This window comes from Phocoena sinus, chromosome 15, assembly GCF_008692025.1.
Source record: "Phocoena sinus isolate mPhoSin1 chromosome 15, mPhoSin1.pri, whole genome shotgun sequence".
Lineage (NCBI taxonomy): Eukaryota > Metazoa > Chordata > Mammalia > Artiodactyla > Phocoenidae > Phocoena > Phocoena sinus.
This window is the reverse complement of record NC_045777.1, coordinates 65,876,935-65,901,625: the sequence shown is the minus strand read 5'-3', so window position 1 is coordinate 65,901,625 and position 24,691 is coordinate 65,876,935. Positions and strand designations below refer to the sequence as shown.

The window sequence follows — 24,691 nt, the reverse complement described above, 5'->3', positions numbered from 1 at the left end:
TGTTTGTTTTGTATTTGGTTTCGTTTTACACAAAAGTAGAGAATTGATTCTGTAAGTTTAGCAGGAAGAAAAAGGAAGTATTTTTACATTATGTAAAATCCACTGACAATTAGAACCTGGGCCTTTGATTATACTGATGTAAACTTTTCTCTAATTTGTATACTGTAATTAGAGATGAAAGTATGTTTGCAAACAGTAAGGAGCTTGGGAGAAAGAAAATTACTTAAGCTCACTGCACCATTCTGTCTCTCTCACTCCTTACATGAAGGGAAACCACTAATCAGATTTCAGGAAAATTATTGGGTGCTGATTTACAGCAGAGAGGATTAATGATATTAAGAGGGCTATCTTATTTCTAGGGCCCCGTTCCTCTTACCTTCACGGGCTTGGAGCAGTGATTTAGCCTGGGGGGACCAGCGTGCCCTTCTCTAATAAGCATTTGAGTATTTCTTCAGTTCCCTGTCTGAGGGATTACTGTTCAGGACAACGAATCTCTCAAGAAAAGGCCAAATACCTATCCTAGGTGTACTTTGTGGCAAATAGAGATCGTTACCAAGCACTTTTGAGAAATAAATAGAAAATGAGATGTTATTTAATAAGTCTCTTACCACATAATATGTAAAAAGGGGAAATGGTCGGTTAGGTAGAACTCAAATGCCAGTATCTCCTTGTCTAGATGGGCCATTTACATCTAAAATCTAGAATGAAACAGAATAATTTATTTAAGGGAATTTTTATTTAATGCCACATCTGAAATCTTTGCTTTGCACGTTTTGTTTTGTTTTGGTTTTTGCCATTTAAGAAAGCAGACTTCAGAAAATTTTTAAGTATACTTTAAATTCCTAAGAGAAATGTATTTATTTAAATTCTTACTGCAAAATATATTGTAAAATGCAGGTTAGCAAAATGTGAAAGAAAAATAAAATTTTTCTTTAATTCTATCATCCAGCAATAATCACATTTTGGTAATATCCTCTGAGATGATATAGACATAGAAAAAAATAGGATCACTTTATAATATTAGTGTTTTGCAACCTGCTTTTATCATTTAGCAATATATCTTAATTGTCTTTTCCTTTCAAATAAATATTTCATTACTGGTTTTCAGACTTTGTGAAACAAACAAAATCTTACTTCAGAAGCCCAATATGAGTAAGTAGGAAAAGGGAATGTTCTTTGGCTGAGACAGTGGTGGGTAATCCGAAGCCTTGCTCTCTTATCCTCTCGTGTTCTCTGGTACCTAATAATAGCTAGCATCCTAAATAATAAATGCTAATGCTCTAACTACTTTATATGTACTATCTTCTTTTGTCCTTACAACAGCCATATCTGGTTAGGAGTATTATTATGCTCATTTTGTATATGAGGAAACTGCGGTGCAGAGAGTTTACGTAGCGCCACAGTGCATGATTGAGCTGGAATTCAAATCTCAGCAATCACACTCTAGATCCTATACTTTTCATCATTATACTTCTCTGTGGAATCTCTCCAGGGAGTTCAATCCATTTTCTAAAAATCCAAATAAGCATTTCTCAGATTGATTGCTCATCTCATATACCAGATTTTGCTCTTACTTTTAGCTGTTTCTAAATATGAAAACTCTACTCTGCTTTTATACACACCCTTCAAACCTGAGATGTAGCTTGTTGGAAAATAAGGGTATGATATTTATCTGGCCCTTTCCAGAAGGAAAAGCGCTTATGTCCCTAACGAGAAACTTGAAAGGCATTCTAAATGTTAAGAACTTATTTTTAAATTCTTGCAAATAAAAAGTATAAATTCCCACCCAGTCATCTAAAGAATTATTTGGTTTCAGGTATCAAGAAGAGATATGTTAAGAGTTCCAATTACTTAACACAGACTACTATTTAATAGATGGGAAAATAGATAAAATATTCTATCTCTGGGGAGAATCTAATTCCTCATTGTTCAAGGGGGTCCTAGAATGTTTAAACATGAAAATTATGAGCTTTGATCTTTGAAGTTGCAAAAATCTGATATCCAGCTGGTTAGAGTACATCCCCGAATGTCAGAATGTCACTAAAGATGCTCTTAGCTAGGTAGGGAGGGGCCCAATAATAAAAGCCCATGGGAAAGAGTTAAAAATGAAGGTGGCTGCATGAGGGAAATGCAAAGCAAAACTACAATGAGATGCCATCTCACACCTATTAGTATGGCTACTATCAAAAAAACAAAATAACAAGCGTTGGCAAAGATGTGGAGGAATTAGAACCCTTGTGCACTATTGGTGGGAATGTAAAATGTGGAAAACAGTATGGCAGTTTCTCAGAAACTTAAAATTACTATATGTATAAATGATTCACTTTGCTGTACACCTGAAACTAACACAACATCGTAAATCAACTGTACTCCAATAAAAATTAAAAATAAAATAAAATTACCATATAATCCAGCAACTCTATTTCTGGGTATATACTCAAAAGAATCAAAAGCAGGGTCTCAAAGAGATATTTGTATACCCATGTTCATCACAGCATTATTCACAATAGCTAAAATATGGAAGCAACCCAAGCACTCATCAACAGATGAATGAACAAGCAAAATGTGATATATATATATATATATATATATATATATATATATATATATATGCAATGGAATATTCAGCCTTAAAAGAAAGGAAATTCTGACACATGCTACAACATTGATGAACTTTGTGGACATTATGCTAAATGTAATAAGCCACTTACAAAAAGACAAATACTGTATGATTCCACTTATACATAGTACTTAAAGAGTAGTCAAAATCATAGAGGCAGAAAGTAGAATGGTGATTGTGAGGGACCGGTGGGAAGAGGAATTAAGGAGTCATTGTTCAATGGATGTAGAGTTTCAGTTTTACAATATGAAAAGAATTATGGAGATGGATAGTGGTGACACCTGCACAACATTATTTAATGTGGTATTATTTAATACCACTGAATTGTGTACTTATAAATGGTAAAAATGGTAAACTTTAAGTTATCTTTTACCACAATAAAAAGAAATTTGGATAAATAAGTGAAAGTGGAGATGCTCATGGGGGATGCATGGGGCCATGCATGGCTCATGGGGCCAATCCTCTTGGCCACACGATTTTTGCATTCAATGATAGTTACTCCAATGAATCACTGGGCTTAAATGAGTGGGGAACTGGTGGTACACTGCAGTTGGGATGGCTGTGCGTATAGCTATGCCTGTGAGACTCTGATAGCCGTGCATGTTGGGAATTGTCATCAAGAGAAAACATCTATGTGAAATGCCAATTTTTGATTACTTGTAATGCATATATGATAATGCTTAATTATCAGTATTTCTTTCTCTGACCTAAGGCAGCCTATTAACCAATGAACTATTGTTACGTCTTTTTACAGAATGTAACCAATGCTGCTCTACCATCTCTTCTTAGAAAAGTTTTTCAAAGGAAAGGAATTCCAGGGAGAGGTGAATAATAACAGTGCCTATCTTTTGGACCTTTATTATGTGCCAAGCACTTTGCTATGCTCTTTAGAAATATTACCTCATTAATCCTTACTAGAAACCTATGAAATCAGTTCTGTTATTATTAGGGTTACCAACCATCTTGATTTGCCTGTGACTAAGGCAGGGGGTGTATCCTCAGGATGTACTGCTTTCAGGGCTAAAACTAAATAAGTCCCAGGCAAACTGGGACAAGTTGTTCACCTGGTCCCTGTTTTACAAATAAGGAAACAGACTTTAACAGCTTAACCAAAGATACTCAGCTAGTGAATAGCGGAGCCAGACCAAAACCATCAGGCAATCCTACCTTTAGACAAGGTTCCATAGCAAAGTGAAAGTGAGGGAAAGGAACCAGCATCTGGTTTATTCCATAAATAGTGACATCAGCAACCAATCTCATCTAAACTTTCTCAAACTTACCTGATTATAAGAATTACCTGAGGTGTTATTAAAACACAGATTTCAGCATCCCACCTTAAATTTATTGAATCAGGCTCTCTAGAGAAGGAGCCTGAGAATTTGTATTTTTGACAAGTACCCATGTGATTCTTTATGATCAGATAAACTTGGGAAACATTGGTGTCATCTACGACTAACCCTCAGTTAAGATTGATTCTGAGGTCTCTGTAAACTCATCCATTTTGTGTTTTTGTTGCTATTGTTTTCTTCTAGGTATTAGTGTAAGTTCCTTTCGCTATACTTAGCTTTGGCTGGGTTGATCTGAGAACAAGTCTAACCCTGTACAAAATGTGCTGATGGGATAATAAGATGCCCCCTAGGGATCAAGTGATGAAAATGGCAGTGGTTACATGACAGCCAGGAACTGGCCAGGCAGGCTTAGGAAGAGAGAGAGAACGCTGCAACCATTGTAAACTGTAGCCTGTTTTGGCCTACTTGACCCTTTTAGGAGGTCTGGAGCTCCCTAACCAGAAGGGGCAGTGTGGTGTCACAGTTAAGAGTATGGATACTGGACCCAGATTCCTTGGGATTGAATCTCAGCACTAGCAGCTACTAGCTATGTGACCTTGGGTGAGTCTTTTAACATCTCTGGGCATCATCTGTAAAACGGTTCTAATATTGCCATGTCTCTCATAGGTTCCTTCTGGAAATTAATATTTATAAAATGCTTAGAACTATTTGGCATAAGAACTGCTTTTGAGAGAAAAAAGAGACAAACTAACATTTCTAACCCATTTCCATCTTTATATGGAAGTTAAGATGTCATAGAAGTAACATAATCATCACCAAAACTAGGAATGTAAGGGAGTAGAAGCGGGGTAGGTGGTAAACAGATTGGGTTGTTAAATATTTTCCTGGGAAGGGATGTACAAACCTTAACATCAAAAGCAGGAGAAGGCTTCCCATTGAGCCAGGCTTAATTTTCATTCCCTTAAAATTTCCACAATTAGTACCTAGTTAAGAAGAAGAAAGAGTAAAGTAACATGGCAAATAACTTAAATTTATTCATCCATCCACCATGCATTCATTCAACAAATATTTATTCAGAACTTACTGTGAATCAGGCTCAAAATAAAACAAATTCTATGCTCTCATGAAGTATAGAGATAGACACTAAACAAATATAATAAAGTTATAACACTAAGTAAATTTATAATTGCTAAAATATCCATATTTATGAAAACATTTGTACTCATATTCGCATGATACTTGTTATGCTGTTTCTATTTAATACGTCAATTTTTGTTTTTATTTTATTTTTGGTATTCTAATTTTTGACCAGGTACTACTTTCTCATGGTTCATAAATTGAAGCATTATAAAAAGACACACTGAAAAATTTCTTTCAGCCTTTCCCTTATCTGCTCCATTTTACCCCTCCCTTTCCTACATAATAACCACTTTTGTTATTATGTCATTCATTTCCTCTAGAATTTCTTCTTATTTCTACGAGCTCTTTAGATAAACCTTTTTAGAGTGTGCTTATCAAGGAGTTTTCCAGCAAACTTAATATTTCAAGTAACAAGGAGCTCAGCATTTTCTATTTTTAAAGTAGCCCTAAGAAATTTCCTCATTACATAAGGGGAGATCTTTTTGTAGATCTGGTATTTTTTAATTAAAAAAATTTTTAGTGCCCTGGTCCTGATCAATTATATAGTGGCTTTCCTCAGTGAATGGCTATTTAAACTGTATCTGTTACAGAGCTTTTTTGCAACTATCTTCCCTCAAGTTTGTTTTTTTTTTTTAACTGTTCTTCTAATCACGCCACTCCCTCCCTATCCCTCAACCACAAAGATATAATAAACACTTTGGTTTTTATTCATCTGACTGAATTGAATCCAGCCCTGTCTTTTCAGTGAAGTCTGTATACCGTTTCAGTCTGTCCATATCCTTCGTGGATATCCAGACCTGTCCTGTTTCTCCATTGTTCAGTCACTTCAGAGTTGACTGATTCCCCAGCACTTACACAGTGCTTTAAGCTTTTGAACTTATAGTTTCTCAGAAGACAGATAACGAGTTAAATTTAGGAGGCAAATAGAGAAAAAATGGAAATTAGGGTTATTTCTAGTGAAATTTCATACAAAGTGTTTTCGTTTTTCCCCCAACTCCCTTCTCCAATACAAAATAAACCATTCTACCATAAATTGACTCCCGAAACACCAGTTTTTATTTTTTTTTCTTTTTCTCCCTTTTGTTTGGGGCGGGGGCGTGATTTGTTGCAGAGAAAAGCCATGCAATCCTAGGGAAGGTACCACATAATATGTTAAATCAGTGATGAAAGGTTTACCAATTGTCTGGTTAAATTGTGGAGTATTTATACAATAGAACACTCTACAGTTGTTAAGAAAAAAGAAGAAGCTCCTGGATTGTACTGTTCAATAGCACTTTTTGTTATGATAGAAATTTCTATGCTGAGCTGTCCACTATTGTATCCTCTAGCCCTGTGTGGCTGTTGAGCACTTGAAGCATGACTAGTGCAACTGAGGCCCTGAGTTTTTTTCATTGAGGTATAATTGACTTATAATGTTGTATTAGTTTTACAGCGTTAATGATTTGATGTTTGTATATAGTGAACTGATCAGCACAAGTCTAGTTAACATCTCTTACCCTACGTATTTACAAGACTATTTTTTCTTGTGATGAGAACTTTTAATATTTACTCCCTTAGCGACTTCAAATATGCAACACAGTAAGTCCCCTGCATATGAACCTTCAAACTGCAAACTTTCAAAGATGTGAACGTGTGTTTGCATGTCCAGTCACATAAGTTAGCTCATGTGTCTGGCATACATTGTCACATGCGCTCATCCTCTACAAGTGTTTGTGCTTTTGTGTACTTTACTGTACAGTACTGTATAGAGGACAGTAGTACACTATCTTTATTTCAAGCCCAGGGTGTCTGGAAGCAAGCGTAAAAGCAGTGGTGATGTAGCTGGTACTATTGTACTTTTCAAGGTACTGTACTGTAAGATTAAAAATGTTTTCTTTATTTTTTATGTTTGTTTTTTATATTTTATTTGTGTGAAAAGTATTATAAACATATTACAGTACAGTGCTATATAGCCAATTGTGTTAGTTGGGTACCTAGGCTAACTTCATTGGACTTAGAAACAAATTGGACTTACGAACGTGCTCTCAGAACAGAATTCATTCGTGTATGTGGGGGACTTACTGTACAGTATTATTAGCTATAGTCTGGAACTGAATTTTTAATTAAAATTTAAATACCTACATGTGGCTAGTGGTTACCAAATTGGACAGCACAGTTCCAGGATGTATTGCAGGTGAAGAAAGGAAGGTCAGAACTGTGCGCATATCATGTTTCCATTATAAAAGAGAGGGGGAGAACATATGCATATTGGCTTGTGCATGCATAGATCTCAGGGAGAGGGAGAACTGAGACTGAGGACAAGGTATGGAGGAAGACTTTCACTAATATATTCTTATATACCTATTGAATTTTATGTCATTTGAATTGTTTCCTGTTCAAAAATCAAATAAAGTCAATTTAAAAGTAGTGATCAAGGGCTTCCCTGGTGGCGCAGTGGTTGAGAGTCCACCTGCCGATGCAGGGGACACGGGTTCGTGCCCCGGTCCGCGAGGATCCCACGTGCCGCGGAGCGGGCTCGCTGAGCCTGTGCGTCCGGAGCCTGTGCTCTGCAATGGGAGAAGCCACAACAGTGAGAGGCCCGCGTACCGCAAAAAAAAAAAAAGTAGTGATCAATCCACACTTTCAAATGGAATCAGTAATAAAGGACATTCATCTTCTTTCCTGTTTGCTGGGATAGGGTTTTAAATAGGGGTGACATATATTTTCTCAGCTCAAGTAGCAGTCATCATACAAAGGATAAACACCTTCTTATCCATAACCACTGGGCTGAACCCTCCCTTTCCTCTCCTTGCTTGAGGGAAACCGCCCTGGATATAGTAATTACCATTTACAGAATGTAAGCAAGAAGCAAGGGGAGAAGAGATTGCTAAACCCCATACCTACTGGCCTGGAGCTATGTTTCTAGGCAGAGAGATCTTTTATTTTATAAAATAAAAATATTTTATAATATTTAAAAAATATTTTATGATATTTCTTCTTCCTCCTCTCCCCTCCTCCCACTAAGTGCCCATTCACCAACCTTTCTTACCCTGGTCTTATCATTCTGCACAAGTATTCTATCTGCAGTTGGTGCTGAACAGAAGGCTGTGATGGGAAACTTGCAAAGTGCCTGCAATTTAGAAGAAGTGGTCTTACTACAATTTTTAGTAAGTGCCTAAATGTCTGTGGTAGATACAGCACAACTTAAAACATTGTTTATTCTAACATAAACTCGCTCACACCTTTGCTTTGTATATCCTTTCAGGCTTATTGATTTTACAGACATGAAATACTTTAAATCATGTTGTCTACTCTGATTTCCGCAAGTTACTTTATTCACCAGGCCTGTCAGTGACAGTGCTAATGCATTTCTAAATGTTGACCTCTTTTGCTCTGCCTTACTTGCAAGACGGAAGTTGGCTCAAACCGTGGCAAATAATGTGCAAATACACATGCTCCCTGGATCCATGGAGAATAAACACTACTCCATGCAGATTTTGCCCAGCCTATGTCTGAGGTATTCCACATGACATCCGAAGGGGTCAAATCCAGCCAGAACCTGGGTAAACAAAGAACAGACTTCATATATATATATATGAAAACTAATTTAAAATAATTAGTTTATTATTCCAACAAAGGAATCCAACAAAGGAATCATTACCTTTGTAGCACTGACACTTCAAGCTACAGTTCTGTGAGAGTACCTTCCGTTTATAGATAATCCTAAACCAAAGCTGCCGTGGGTGTGTCCGGTCATTTTAGGAGATCCGCTTGTTCCGCTGGTGAAGAAAATGGCCATCGTCTCATTGTGTTTTGTCTTCACACAGGTGTTGTTGTCACTGGCATGTCTATGAAGAAAGAATTACAATGATTCTGCACGTTAAACACAGCATCATATTTTTTGTTTTAGTTTTGATTTTTTCTTGGCTGCACCACACAGCATGAGGGATCTTGGTTCCCCGACCAGGGATCGAACCCATGCCCCCTGCAGTGGAAGCGCAGATTCTTAACCACTGGACCACCAGGGAAGTCCCAAACACAGCGTCACAGACTGTTACCACAGAGAAGGATTTACTCAGACCTCTTCATCTCATTGAACAGGCCCCAGTGACTTAGGGTGAATTCCAAGGTAAAAGCCATCTCTCTCAGGACCTCCCTGGTGGTACAGTGGTTAAGACCCTGTGCTCCCAGTGCAGGAGGACCAGGTTCATCCCTGGTCAGGGAACTAGATGCCACATACATGCTGCAACTAAGAGTTCACATGCCACAACTAAGGAGCACACTGCAACTAAGACCCGGCACGACCAAATAAATAAATATTAAAAAAAAAAAAAAGCCATCTCTCTCTGCATCTTTTAAGGTGCTTTCCAGAAGCAAACTAAACTTTGTTGTCAATAGCCCATTTATAACAAGTTGACTTCGTAGCTTTTTACTGTATAAGGAAGAGTTGAAGCAGTTTAAAAACTCAAGAATTTTATCATACCTCCAACAGAAAGAGGATTCTATGATCTTATAATCATGGATATGTGAAGAAAAATTGTGATTTAAAAAAAAATGGGTATGTTAATAGAAGTCATGGCTAATGGTATAAGGCAGGGATAATCAAGCTATAGCCCACAGGCCAAATATGGCCTGCCTTCTGTTTTTGCAGATAAAGTTTTATTGGAACACAACCATGTCCATTCTTTTACATATTGTCTGTGACTGCTTTCTACACTATGACAGCAAGGGTGAGTAGGTATGATAAGAGACTGCATGGCCTGCAAAGCTATATATTTACTATCCATCCCTTTTATAAAAAACATTTGCTGACCCCTCAAAAGGATGGTTTTTCTGTTTCTCAAAAAAGAGTCTACATAGTTCTGAATATAGTAAACAATAAGACTGAAGAGGATCTAAGTATCCACCTAGGGAAGGAAGGGCCTCAGTTAAAGAGAAAAAAAATTTTGGTTCCAAAGGATAATTGGGCTTTGATACATGTCATACATCAGGGCAGCTGAGGGGAGCTAAACTCTGCACATTTGAGTGTCTAAGAAGCATACAGAATTTTATTTGGGAATATTGAGCTGAGAATGAATGAATCAGAAATATCCAGCCATGAGAAATATAGAAAAGCTATTTTTAAATCCTAACAAAGATAAACCAAATGTTTAGGCTATAATTCCATAATTTTTTTCTTTAAAAAAGTTACTATAGCTGTGTACCTATCACTTCTATCATAGATATGGTTACTCTTGAAACCTAAGGCAGGTTCAGTGTACCAGTCTCTCAGAAGCATTATATGTAGCAGTTAGGTATGTGGGCTGAGAAACCAGACTGCCTAAGTTTGAAAGCCGGTTCTGCCAGATCCTAGCATTTGACCTTATTCATCTGTATAATTATAGTTCCTACTCCCTAGGTTGTTGTGATATTTAAATGAGTTAATATATCTGAAGTGCTTGGATTAGTTTTTGGCACATAATCAGTGCCATATAAATGTCAGCTAAAAAAAAAAAAAAAGTTAGCTATTGTGCAATTATAACATTTTTATTAGAACAGAATTTGGCCTTTGATAACTCAATAAATGTTAACTATTTTAGAAGAGGTAGGAACAAGTCCATAGTTGCCAGCATGCTCCAAAATCATTGAGTAAAGGTAGGAAGCTCATTCCAGAAAGGGAATTTGCTGCCACCCTAAAGCTAAAATATAACCAATACTTGGCGAGATTTCCAAGTGACCCCAGGAAGCACCCCAGAGCAGGGCTTGAACGTCAGTATAATTCAGTTTTATAATTGCATCCACTAAATAGTCTTCATACTATAACCTGATAGAAATGTTACTGTCATCAAGGGAATGATGCAGCCTACAAAGAAGGATTGACTGTGATCAATTTCCCTGGGAGATAACAGCTCTGTGGTTGATGCTGTGATGCATCTCCTAGATCCTGCTTCAGGATTTAAAACATACTCCCTCCAGGTGCTAGGATCCTTCTTTAGATACTACCTTGACTGAAGACAGCTGCCTTGCTCAAGGTCATGCCTCCTAAGGACAGCCCATACCCAGTTACTGATCAGCATAGGACCTCTTGCTTTAGCTGGGCAGAGCTTTGAAGGGCTATCCAAACTCCATAGATCTCAGTAGGCTGGCTGAGGGCTTTTTTTGAAGTACAATCCCACATCTTTCCCTTTCTTTCACAGGCATTTAATGCAAGATAACTCCTCAACAAACTTCTTACACAACTAATCTCTGTCTTAGGGTGTGCTTCCTTGAGATCCCAACCTATGAAAAACACTGCCAGCTCCTTATTGCCTCAGAGCTTTGCACTATAAGTGCAGGAATAATCACCAGTTGTTCCCTTTGTCAAGAGTCCACGAATTTAATTGTTGTCTATCGTTTTAATTTTCATTTTTCTGGTCAGTCATGGATTGACTGTCTTATCAATGTTGCGTTTCTTCTTGGGAAGCTGTTCTACAACAATTATGGCTACTCACTTCATCATCTCCTTGAGGTTCTCCCATCCCTCCCTGGGGCTCTGAGACACAATTAACTTGGAGTGCAGATTTTCACATTTAGATGCAACACCATCTACTGCTGGAGCTAAAACATCATTGGTAATAATGCACTTTGATTTTGAAGATGGTAGTCGGTAGAGGATGTCTTTCTGGGTCATCTGAGTGGTTCCTGGATTAAAACTGTCCCTAAAGGAGAAGAAAAGAAAATGTTTAGAAAGAATTTCCTTCACCATGTTAGGGTAGTGTAGATAACTCATGTACATTCTGTATTTCTCAGAGTGAGTTAGTTGGTTTTCTAGGCAAGGTATCTGTTTTCCTTTCATTATTATGCTTTTGCCTTTCAAGGGATCTCAAAGTCTATGACCCTTTTGACCTAACATGAACGGGTATTAAATCGATAATTATCTTCTATCTGGAGACCATTCATAACATTCAGCTTGAAGAGGGTTTTGATTGAAAAGTAATATTACCCAACATTTATTTAGTACTTTGAGTGCCAGGTGCTATTTAAGTGTTTTGCATGTTTTAACATTTAATCCCTACCAAAAACCACAAAACTCAAAAGCTGTTGTCAACTAAAAAGAAAATACACAACATGAAAGTTGAGAATTATGTTTTATCGGGAGGATTTTCTCAGGATGTAAGCCTGGGAGCAGCCTCTCAGATAGCTCTGAGGGACTGCTCCAAAGAGTGAAGGGAGAAGCCAGGATATATAGGGGTGGTTTTTACAACCAAAACCAGGTAGTTGGAACATCAAAAGATTACTTTTAATTAAGTAAAACCATATGTCTCGAGTTAATGAATTCAGCGCTTTTCTATGTTCAGGAAGATGCAAGAGTCTGGGCTCACTGAAATTGTTCCTTTGATAGGCACCTCAACTGTCCAGGGCCAAGATCCTCTTCTTTCCCATCCTGAGTTCCCTCAGGGCATTACCATCAGGGGCAGCTACAGTGGCTGATGGCTTGATGGCCACAACATCCTTTGTTTGCTGATATAGCAGGTGGCATTCTTACTCCACCCTATAAATAATATGCCCAAGATCACTGAAGTAGCAAGTGGCAGTGCATGGACTGAACCCTGCAGCCTGACTTCAGAGCTGTACATTTAACCACTTTGGTTCAGTGCCTCTTAAAACATACATGAATATTTTATGGTTTCTTTCCAAAGAGAAGGATTGAGGCATTTATCTCTTCTGTGCTTCTACTCCCCACCTGCTGTAAATTACACTGTAAGGTGTAGTGTAATGGTTAAGAGTGTGTCCTGGAGCCAGACACTCTTAGTGCTTGGCCTTGAGCAAGACTACTTCACCTCTGGGATTCTCAGGTTCTGCATCTGTGGAATGGGGATTATAATAACACTACCTTCTTTGTAGAATTATTAAGGACTAAATGAGTTAAAATGCATATAGAGCTTAGAACAGTACTGAATAAAATTTAGCTATCATTTTCTCTAAGGATTAATGGACTTTCAAGAATATATCTATATCTGTATCATATTTCTATCTCTGTCTCTATCTGTGTTCCAGATTCCACCACTCAAATTCCAGACCTTCAAGTAGGGGTGGAAGGCATTTAGTTTATAATGGTTTTTCCTCTTCCTAGTGACACAGCAGTCAAGGAATTTCGAAGAACATATATCTGGTCATTCCTGAACTCTCTATTTATTTAAAACTATTTATTTTTAAATTTTTGGCTGTGTTGGGTCTCCATTGCTGCGTGCAGGCTTTCTCTAGTTGCGGTGAGCGGGGGCTACCCTTCGTTGCAGTGCGTGGGCTTCTCATTGCGGTGGCTTCTCTTGTTGCAGAGCACAGGCTCTAGGCACCTCGGGCTTCCAGTAGTTGTGGTACACAGACTCAGTAGTTGTGGCTTGCGGGCTCTCGAGCGCAGGCCCGGTAGTTGTGGTGCACGTGTTTAGTTACTCTGTGGCATGTGGGATCTTCCCAGACCAGGGATCAAACTCGTGTCCCCTGCACTGGCAGGAGGATTCTTAACCACTGAGCCACCAGGGAAGTCCCATTCTTGGACTCTTGACACTGGCTCATCTTTCCATTTTGGAAAGGACAAGTCCCTCCCATGGAGTCCTTCAAGAAACAGACAACCAGGACCAAAACATAAGGTTCTTTAGAATATCTTCCCTTTCTAATCAAAGCAATGCAGCAATTTTTATGAGGCTTTAACTCCAAGGTTATTCCTTAGAGATGTTGCACCTAGAGATAAGTAGTAAGCCTGCCATGGCCAACACTTTTCCATAATTTAAAGGCACTTACAACAAACCTACTGTTGACATTTCATGACCAAGGAGAAGTACTTTATTTAAACACATTACCCTTAGATAATTAAGTTCTGCCAATACATAATTCCTAAAATATCTTTAAAGGAATCTATTAACAGTGATCAGTCTTACCTATTAAACATCTTCCTATCCAAATTATCATTTGGGAAGCATTACACTGTTTACTTTAAATATAAAACAATCTTCTGGTATTGCTCTGGAGTGATGTCCTAGATGATTATGTAACAGGGAAGAGCCAATTCTGACTCCTTATTGGATCTGTTTCTTTAACTTTTGCTTTTCCTTGCTTTTGTTATTATAATCACTGTCTATAGCTGTAAGCACACATAATGGCCTGCCACAGGGAACCCTGCCCCCCTGCCTGACTGTTAAACTAAAGTGCCTTTGTTCAGTGCACAGAGAGACACTCTGACCCTGCCCACCTGTGAATGGCTGTAGAAAAGAAATTAACACATCCCCTCCCCAATGCAGGCCATTCGAAGAGATGTTTTGCAAGATAAATGGCCTTTTTACTTTACTTCCTCACCTCATCCCCCTCCCTGTTCTTTAAAAGAAACTGGCATCCAGACCCCAATAAGATGGTGTTTTGGGGACCATAGTCCGCCATATTCTCCATCTGCCAGCTTTCCGAAAAAAGTCTCTATTAGTTGCCTCAACACCTCATTTCCTGATTTATTGGCCTGTCCTGCAGTGAGCAGAGCGAGCTTGGACTCAGTAACAATTATAAATACAGTGGATGCCTTTATTCATTAAAAAAGTATATTGAAGCCTACTATGTGGTGGACACTTTTCTAAGTGCTAAGGATACTGTAGAAAACAAAATGGACAGAGGTGCCTGCCCTCATTCTAGACAGAGGAAACACATATACAATATCAGATGATAATAAATTTGTTTAAAAAAATAAAGAATGAGCACTTTGGGTGAAGGTGGGGGAGGAGCTGTTCTAGGTAGGTTGGCTGGGGATGGCCTCTCTGAGGAGGATACCTACTAATATTTAAGTTTCATGTAAAAAAAAAAAAGTTCAAAACTTCCAGAAATGAAATGCCCGTTTCTGCTTCACAGTTGTTATTTTGTATAAATGTATAGACATCATATATCTTTTCAAATTAGTGTTTTTATGTTCTTCAGGTAAATACCCAGAAGTGGAATAGTTGGGTCATATGGTAGTTCTAAATTTTTTGAAGAAATCTCCATACTGTTTTCCATAGTAACTGCACCAATTTACAGTACCACCAACAGTGTATGAGAGTTCCTTTTTCTCCACATCCTCTCCAACATTTGTTATTCCTTGTCTTGTTGTTAATAGTCATTCTAATAGGTGTAAGTGATGTCTTACTGTTGTTTTGATTTTTTAAATTAGATTTTATTGGAGTATAGCTGCTTAACAATGTTGTGTTAGCTTCTACTGCACAGCAAAATGAATCAGCCATACATATATATATATCCTCTGCCTTTTGGATTTCCCTCCCATTTAGGACACCGCAGTGCATTAAGTAGAGTTCCCTGTGCTATACCGTATGTTCCCCTCAGTTGGCTCTTTTATACATAGTTATCAATAGAGTATGTGTGTCAGTCCCGATCTCCCCATTCCTCCCACCCCACCCCTTTCTCCCTTGGTATCCATACATTTGTTCTCTATGTCTGTGTCTCTATTTCTGCTTTGCAAATAAGGTCATCTATACCATTTTTTCTAGATTCCACATATATGCATTAATATAAGTAGGTGTCTGTGGCTTCATTCAGATGCAGCCCATCACTGTGTCTTTTCCCTGTTATGGTTGCCCTAGATGTAGTGCCATGCGGTGGTGTGGAGTGAGGGGGAGCTGGTCAGCTTGGACTGGGGTGCACAGTGAGGTGGTCTCCCAAAACCTGATAGCCACCAGGGTAGACCTCTCTCTGCCCTGCCTGCGGGCAAACCAGCCCCTGTGTTATCCTCACAAGTGGAATCCAAGCTTCTCCAGGCTTTCTGTCTGTCCCAGTGGCTCTCCAAGCAGCCAGTGGGTCTTGTCTCCTCCACAGGTCCCCAGGGCTGAGGTGCCCAGTCTGTGGCTTGACCTACTCACTCCCTAGGGCAGGTGTCCACCCAAGGAATCTCCCTTTTCCTCTAAGTTCCCTCCCAGGGGCACAGGTCCCAACCCAATCCCTTTTTTCCCCATCCTACCCAATTGTGTGTGTGTCTTTCTTACAGCCTTAGTTGTACAGGAGTCCTTCTGTCAGTTTCCAATTAGTTTTCAGTGAGAATTGTTCCACATGTAGATGTATTTTTGATGTGTTCAGGTGGGAGATTAGTGCCATGTACACTTACTCCACCATCTTCAAGAAGTTCTCAACATTTCTTCTAAGACAGGTGTAGTGGTGAGTTCCCTCAGCTTTAGTTTGCCTGGGAAAGCCTTTATTTCTCCTTTATATCTGAAGGAAAACTTTGCTGGATAGAGTATTCTTGGCTGACAGTTTGTATCTTTAAATATTTTGAGTATGTCATTTCACTTTCCTCTGGCCTGTAGAGTTTCTGCTGAGAAATCTGCTGATAGTCTAGTGGGGGTTCCTTTTAGGTTACTGTCTTTTTTCCCTGGATGCCTTTAAAATTCTTTATCATTAACTTTTGACAGTTTTCTATAATGTGTTTTGGATAAGTTTTTTTTTTTTTTGCATTGAGGTAAGTAGCTTCCTGGTAATTAACTTCCTGGACTTGTACGTGATTAAGGTAATTAGCTTCCTGGACTTGTAATACAGTTCCTTCCCCAGGTTTGGGAAGTTCTAGCTATTATTTCTTTAAATAAACTCTCTGTTTGCTTCTTGCTCTCATCTCCTTATGTTGCCTTTCCTAATGGAATGAGATGGTTCTCTTAGAAATTATTCATTAAAAACAACAACAACAACAACAAAAAACTTAGTTTTCTCTCTTCTCCATCCTGGGTCATTTCTAGATTTCTGTACTCATGCTTGCTGATTCTTTCTTCCATATGGTCTGCTCTATTTTCAATGCTTTCTATTGCATTCTTTATATCATTTATTGAGTTCTTTGCCTCCAGAATTTCTATTTGTTTCCTTTTTAGAGGTTCAGTCTTTTCGTAAAATATTCCTCCTGCTCATTAATTTTATTCCTGAACTCATTGAAATGACTTTCTGAGTTTTCTTATAGATCATTTTTTAAAAAAACATCTTTATTGGAGTATAATTGCTTTACAATGGTGTGTTAGTTTCTGCTTTATAACAAAGTGAATCAGTTATACGTGTATATATATGTCCCCATATCTCTTCCCTCTTGCGTCTCCTTCCCTTCCACCCTCCCTATCCCACCCCTCTAAGTGGTCACAAAGCACTGACCTGATCTCCCTGTACTATGCGGCTGCTTCCCACTAGCTATCTATTTTACATTTGGTAGTGTATATATGTCCATGTCGCTCTCTCACTTTGTCCCAGCTTACCCTTCCCCCTCCCTGTGTCCTCAAGTCCATTCTCTAGTAGGTCTGCGTCTTTATTCCCGTCTTGCCCCTAGGTTCTTCATGACAATTTTTTTTTTTAGATTCCATATATATGTGTTAGCACACGGCATTTGTTTTTCTCTTTCTGACTTACTTCACTCCGTATGACAGCTATTTTTAATTCTCTATCAGATTGCAATCTTCTGTGAGTTTAAGTTTGGTTTCTAGAGAACTGTCACTTTCTTTCCTGATACCTTGCCACTGTGCTTTTTCACAGTGCCTGATGACTCGTTCCTCTGCCCACCCATTTGAAGGCGTGAACACCTTTCTTATTAGGTAAAATTTGTTTACTCTGATTCTAACGATTCAACAGGTTGGTAATTAGAGGACTTTCTTTTGTTTTCCAGTAGGTGGCACTATAGCACAAGTCTTTGGTTCCCCTAACCTGACCTGCCCGTGACTGTATTGTCGAATCAGTATTTTCCACCCTTCACCACCCCTGCCAGAGGTGTCACTGGAGCCCTCATTGTCTCTGCTTGTGCCTTTGGGGTCCTTGGTGCCTTGCTGCTTCCAGTGTTGCTGTTGCTCAGGTCACCCCTGGGGCACCAGGATGGCAGGCACCTCGGCCGCATCTGGGGTTGTTGGGCTTGTCAGGTTTGCGGGCACTACGGCCTTGGGCAGGGCAGCTGGAGTCTTGGGCACCACTGTGGCTGGTGGGGCCAGGGTCGCAGGCCCTGCTGCTGCTGCTGCTGCCTGGTTCCCTTTGGCTGTGTGTGCTGCTTCAGCTGGGAAGCTGGAGTTGTGTGCACCACCTCCCCTGCTACCGCTGGGTGTGTGTGTTCATCCACGGATGGGCCGGAGGGCCAGGATTACAGCACCCCCTCCACTGTTCCCTTGATTCCACCTCCTATGTGCCATTCCACCCACCTTCAGATGTACGGATGTGTGGATCTCTCTGGTGTTCCGGTGTACTGAGCAGAGGAACCTTTGTAGAGTTATATATGTTTTACTAGTTGTAAATTGAAGGGGAGAAACAAAGGAAGCATCTCACATTGCCATGATGCTGACTTCCTCCACCTAAATGACTTTTTAAAAATTTTTATTGGAGTATAGTTGATTTTTAAGAACTGTTCCTATTTCAAAATTTTGTAAAACTTCTAGAAAGTTCTAGAGAGTGCACTGGGCTCTACACTGACTTTCTGAATGCCTTTGGGCAAATGACAATGTTCTTTTTCCCCCATCTATGAAAGCTTTGCCTTCCCTGTTTATAAAATGAGACTTCTCCTTCCTAATCATAAGGCTCTTGTGAAGATAAAATGAACAAATGAGTGAACGTTTATTATAATTCCAGAGGGACCACGTACATTATAGAAACTTCTTCAAGACCTGTAGGCTGAGATTGGGTGTTATACTAGCTTTTTGTGGTAAATATTACTTAAAGGAACAAATTCTTGGCAATTAATATTTTTTAATAATTATATACTGAGGGTTCTGTTGTAAAGGGATTTGGCCTACAATACATACAAAAGAGTTTGAAAACTAAAATGTGAGGGCTTCCCTGGTGGCGCAGTGGTTGAGAGTCCGCCTGCCGATGCAGGGGACACGGGTTTGTGCCCCGGTCCGGGAAGATCCCACATGCCGCAGAGCGGCTGGGCCCGTGAGCCATGGCCGCTGAACCTGTGCTCCGCAACGGGAGAGGCCACAACAGTGAGAGGCCCGCATACTGCAAAAAAAAAAAAAAAAAAAAAAACTAAAATGTGATATGAGTTTGTTGTTGGCACTGGGGACTATAGAGCATATCTCTCTGAGAACTTGGAAATAATGGAAATAGATTGACTTCCAGGAGCTAAACTTTAAACTCAACATAAAATAAATCAGAACAGAGATATTCATAGTCAGTGTAAACAGACATAATGATTCACAGAGAAGCAAGATTAAACCATACCCTGATATATTAATATAGAATTGGTTTCAGAAAGGGATACTGCAGCCACAGAACATAGAAAAAGGAGACTTACTAGGGCAAATCCCAACAGTACTCATCCAAGCCTGTCTAGAGGAGAAGTCTCTGTTAGGGGATTTCACTTATTATCGTCCCTGGAATGAGGTGGCCCCTAGCCAGTACCTACATTCACACTGGACAGTTTTGATTTTCTCAAATCTACAAATTATCTCTTGCCTTAGGACCTTTGTAGAAACTTTTCCATTTGCCTAGAATGCTCCCATTACCCATGCCTTCTCCCATTGGCTGACTCATCCCTCAGGTTTCAGCTTAAATATCCCCCTGACCTTCTCTCAGTCTATAGTGATACTGCTCTTATGCATTCTGATGGCTCCTGTGTTATTTCCTTTGTAGCACTTGTCACACTATGTGTTTACGTGACTCATGACTCTCTTTCCCACTGGACCCTAAACCCCGCAGCTCCTAAAACATAGCAGGTGCCCAGTAAACACTTATTGCTTGAAAGGATTGTGGGTATAAAGAGATGGGTGGATGAACTGGGCTTTCAAACCCCAGTGCCAATAAATTGAATTATGAAAGTTATTTGTTTTGTCCACTAAACAAACTTTTGGCTAAATTTTTTCTTCTCATATAGGTCTGTTAACAGGGAGAGAGGGGGCTACTCATGCCAGTCTTTTGGCCCTTCAGGCAAATTAATAAGTTGGTAATATCATTTTATATACCTTGTATCATAAACATGGTAATGAGAGGCCTCCCTCAAGATGCAGAGCGCCACTCTCCACACACTAACATAAGCCAATTAGTGACCAGTGGCCAGATCTCCTCAGTTTACCAAGGTCTCGTCATTCTCCGGGACCCCAGTAAGATAGAGGCTCACTTCCTCTAGCTCGGTGGTTCTCAAACTTGAACATGTATCAGAATCACCTGGAGGGCTTATTAAAACATAGATTTCTGGGTTTTGTATATCTCTACCCTAGTTTTAGATCCAGTAAATCTTGGGCAGAGCTGAAGAACTTACATTTCTCCAAGTTCCCAGTAATTCTGATTTCAAATGCTATATTTTAATATTATCCCTTTTCAGTACTATGTACTTTTTCTTTTTTGAAAGCACAGTGACAGTTATCTCACTACTCTCCCCTTTAGTAATGCATTTCCAAACATTTTAAGACTCCTCCTAAGACACTGTTCAATTATACATTTTTCTTTTTTTATTGCAAAAAATACCAACTGTGCAACAGAATTCATGTAGGGTATATCTATAATTTCCTTTAAAAAATATGAAAATAAGAATTATCCACCATCTAGCTTAAAAAAGAGAATTTAACAATATGTTTGATACCCTCTGTGTGCTCTACCCCAAATTATCAGGTAGCCATGATCCAGAATATTGTGTTAACCATTCCTTTGCCTTTCTTTATCATTTTATCACATATGTATATAGCCCTATGTAATACATAAACAACTTGCAAATATTTAAATTAGCTAAGGTTTATTAAAAGGGAAAAATTATTAGGAAATTCCAACTATGAGCTCATTTCTTTTTTTTTTGTTTTGTTTTTGTTTTTGCGGTACACAGGCCTCTCACTGCTGTGGCCTCTCCTGTCGCGGAGCACAGGCTCCGGACACACAGGCTCAGCAGCCATGGCTCACGGGCCCAGCCACTCCGTGGCATGTGGAATTCTCCCGGACTGGGGCCCGAACCCGCGTCCCCTGCATCGGCAGGCGGACTGTCAACCATTGCGCCACCAGGGAAGCCCATGAGCTCATTTCTTATTCTGCCCTGAAGACTAGCACTATTAGTATATTAGATTTACCATTTATTGCCTCCCTCTCATTCTCTCTTCTAAAAGAATCTGCCTTCCTTCTGCCCACAGCCCCAGTAACCAAGATTTATCAGTTGAAGCTGCCTCTGATAACTTCTGATTGGCCTAAGCCAAGCTGTGCCAATCAGATTCTGCCTTAAATTTTAAGAGACTGAGTAGATTAGTAGACACAACCTACAGTGTTAAGGCCTGAGACATTTGCCTGGAAAATCAAAGCCATGCACCAACCAAAATGAAGAGAAACAATGTGTTAGCAAGAAAGAAGAGGTCAAAGGAGCAGGTGATTTTTTTTTTTTTTGGAGCAGGTGCTTGAGAAAGGCAGAGGCAAGGCAAGAGGCCCTGTGGCTTCAGAGCAAAAGAGACAGAAGCTGCTTGACGAATAGCCTATTCTCTTGTAGAGGCCAGGTTTTCTTTCTGCACTTTTTTCCCTGTAAGATTCTCCAGTAGATGTTCCATAATTTTCCTTCATTATTGAATTAATATGAATGGATTTCTGGTCCTGGCAATCAAATAGTCTGTTACTAAGACAGTGAGCTTAAGCAGCATTCATGAAAGCAGTCATTTTGTTAAAAAACTGTGCAACTCCAGTGTATAATTTATATGTACACATGAGATTAGAGCATATAGCTCTCCTCAAATGCCAATGATTATAATAAATTAAGAATGGTTACTTAACGTAATGATTTATTATGATAATAAGGATGTTAATTCAACAAATATTTCACTGAGACTTCCTGTATGCCAATCTTTGGATACATAGAGATGAATATATCAGTCATTGCGTTTTAGGAGCTTTCACAGTCCTATGAGAATGACAGATTTATAAACAAATAGTATCGCCAGACAATACTGTATAGGTTAAAATAGAAACACATGTGTATTTCTTTGGGGGATCCCAAAAAAGAAAGCATCTAGACTGGGACATCAGGGTGGGGCTGCTGAGAAGGTGACATTAGAGCTGAGATGTTAAAGTCTAATAGAAGTTGTCCAGGTGGTTAGGTGTGAATGAAAGGCTTTGTAAGCATGGGAAATAGTGTGCACAAAATCAAGGAGATGAGAAAGATCACAAACTTTATAGGAAACCATTTGACGTGGTTGGAGCAAAGAGTATGAGGGTGGGGAAATGAGAAAAATAAAGGGAAGATAGCTAGAGCCTTCCATGACACACCTAAGGAAGTTCAGATTTTATCTGGTGGGCAACAGGGAGTTATTAAATAATATCAAGCAGCAAAATAAAAGGATAAAATATGTGCTCTAGAAAGAACACTGGCTATGAATTGGATTGAGGTGGGGTGTGGACACACACAAGACCAGAATTAGGGATTCTTTTGGGAAAATCCACTCGGGAGACGGTAAAGATATGAAGTAAGGCAATGGTAATGAAATTGGAGAAGAGGAGGCATATAGGAAGTCAAATTTACAAGATGTAAGAACTGATTAGGAAGGAGGAGTAGCAGATGCCTGGCTTAGGGCACCAGATTAATGGTAATTAACCAGGAGACAAATAAAGGTTTGAAACAAAAACTAGGGTGGGTTCCTTGAGTTTGGGACTGATTGAGTTACAGATGACCATGGGTCCTATAGGAGGAGAAAAGCAGTAGGTATAAAGGTGTTCAATTGTTGATTGGCATTCACTTAAACTTATTTCATTATGAAAAACCCAACTCATAGTTTAGGTTAAAAGATATGGCATGTTTCCAACACATTTCCAAGGTTCGTGAGAATAATACTATATTTTGTATAGTTCCTCAAATAATTTGCCAAGATAAATGTCTCATGATTACTTATACGTTTTGGAAAATCTCTCATCCACCATAGTTTAAATATGATCAGATTGCAAACACTACTAGCCTGTTTGCAGACAGGCTACATATGCAAGCTACCTTTCGGGGATCCTGGGCAGAATCACAATTACTCGATCTCCCCTTTGCAGGGCACAGGCTTCTGTAAGTATATTTGCAAACTTCCTTGAAAAAGATCCCATTCTACAAACCCCATCTCACTTCTTCTCCATTTCCATTTATCTACCAGAAGGCTAGATTGGAAGGTCTCTTTCCAGCCTGCGGAAAGACAAATCAGTCGTAGATTTAAAGGTGGCTGTGCAGCTAAATTCTGTTTCAGCTGACTTAGTGGTATATTTTCTCTGAAGAAAATTCACAGGTCATTAGTTAGGACATACTTGTAGTATTTGGGAATAACTCTGGAGTCCTTATTTCTAGATGTTGGGAGCCATGTCACTTCTTCCAGCATACATCATTTCTCATTTAGCCTTTTTCTTTCCGTAAAGTTAGAATTCTTGCATCCCTCTGTATTTCTCTCAATGCACTTTCTATGCCTCATTTCCTACCATTTCTTACTCTTGGATTCACTTTTCACTCTACTCCTTTTTGTTTTTTAAAAAATTAACCTATAATCATACATTTTTGTAACCCAAGCTTTTTCGACCATGGAACTCTTAACATGTTGAACCAGATGTCCTGTGCATTACAGGATATTTAGCAGCACCCCTGGCCTCTACCCATTAGCACACACCCTCCCCCAAGTCATGGCAACAAAATTGTCTCCAGACATTGTCAACTGTCCCTTGGGGTAAAATCACTCACAGTTAAGAAACTGCAGTCTGACTGGCCCTTGCTCCAACCTTTTCCATATTGGTCCATTGGTCTAGGACATCTTTATAGCAAAGTTGAAATACTCTGGAATCTCTAGTTTAAAGTCCTGCTTCATAGTTGGAGAAATCCTGAGGGATTACTGTTCTATAATCTTTATGCAATGCTCTCAAAGAACAAGGAATTGCTAGGCACTGAAAATACTTGGCACGAAGTAATATCTGCATGGTGACAAGAGCTAGCCTCAGTCCTGCTGAATGTTTTAGCACTCAGGATTTCTACAGAGACTAACTCATCTAAAAGACAAGCAGAAAGACATGCATTTGTTTCTGGCTTGAAGGTAGCCATGTCTCCAAACAGCTAAGTTTTATTATTGTTAATCATCATAAAAGTACCATTTTCTGAGAACTCACTATGTTCCAAACACTTTGCTCAGTGTCTTACTTACATACAATTTATCATGAAATCTTCAGCGTAACCCTGTGAAGTGGATACGATTATCGTCTGTTTGCAGATAGAGAAAATGATGAGTAAGAGGTTGTCTCAGTCACCTCTGGCTGTCATAACAAAATAACATAGATTGTGTGGTTTAAACAACAGACATTTATTTCTCACAGTTCTGGAGGCTGGGAAGTCCTAGATCAAGCTGCTGGCTGATTCAGTTATCTGGTGAGGGCTCTGTTCCCGGCTTGCAGATTGTTGCCTTCTCTCTGTGTCCTCACATGGTAGAGAGAGAGCGAGCTCTGGTCTCTCTTCTTCTTCTTGAAAGATACTAATCCCATCAGGGGCCTCACTGTCATGACCTCATCTAAACCTAATACCTTCCAAAGGCTCTATCCCCAAATACCATCACATTGGAGGTTAAGGCTTCAACATAAGAACTGGTTTGGAGTGGGGTACAAGCATTCGGTCTGTAACAGAGGCATTGGTTGGCTTTGAACCCAGAACTGTCTGGTCCCAGCCCATTCTTCTGACTACTAAGGCTATTGCCTCCCATATACATTTCTAAAGAAGTAAAGATCTGGGTTACTCAGTTACTCTCAGTGAAAGCAAAGGGTT

General features: G+C 39.3%; 1 protein-coding gene across 1 annotated transcript in view; it reads right to left on the bottom strand.

Moving 5' to 3' along the window:
* Positions 1-23,859, bottom strand: part of ACSM3 (acyl-CoA synthetase medium chain family member 3) — a 28,698-nt gene extending 4,839 nt beyond the window's left edge. The window contains 13 exon segments of the mRNA XM_032605285.1: positions 609-698; positions 4,814-4,845; positions 4,848-4,885; positions 5,801-5,932; positions 8,079-8,158; positions 8,431-8,587; positions 8,733-8,876; positions 11,499-11,699; positions 22,868-23,011; positions 23,013-23,083; positions 23,665-23,700; positions 23,703-23,742; positions 23,744-23,859. Of these exon segments, the coding sequence (XP_032461176.1) occupies positions 609-698; positions 4,814-4,845; positions 4,848-4,885; positions 5,801-5,932; positions 8,079-8,158; positions 8,431-8,587; positions 8,733-8,876; positions 11,499-11,699; positions 22,868-23,011; positions 23,013-23,083; positions 23,665-23,700; positions 23,703-23,742; positions 23,744-23,859 (1,281 nt within the window).
* Between the last annotated feature and the right edge of the window lie 832 nt (positions 23,860-24,691).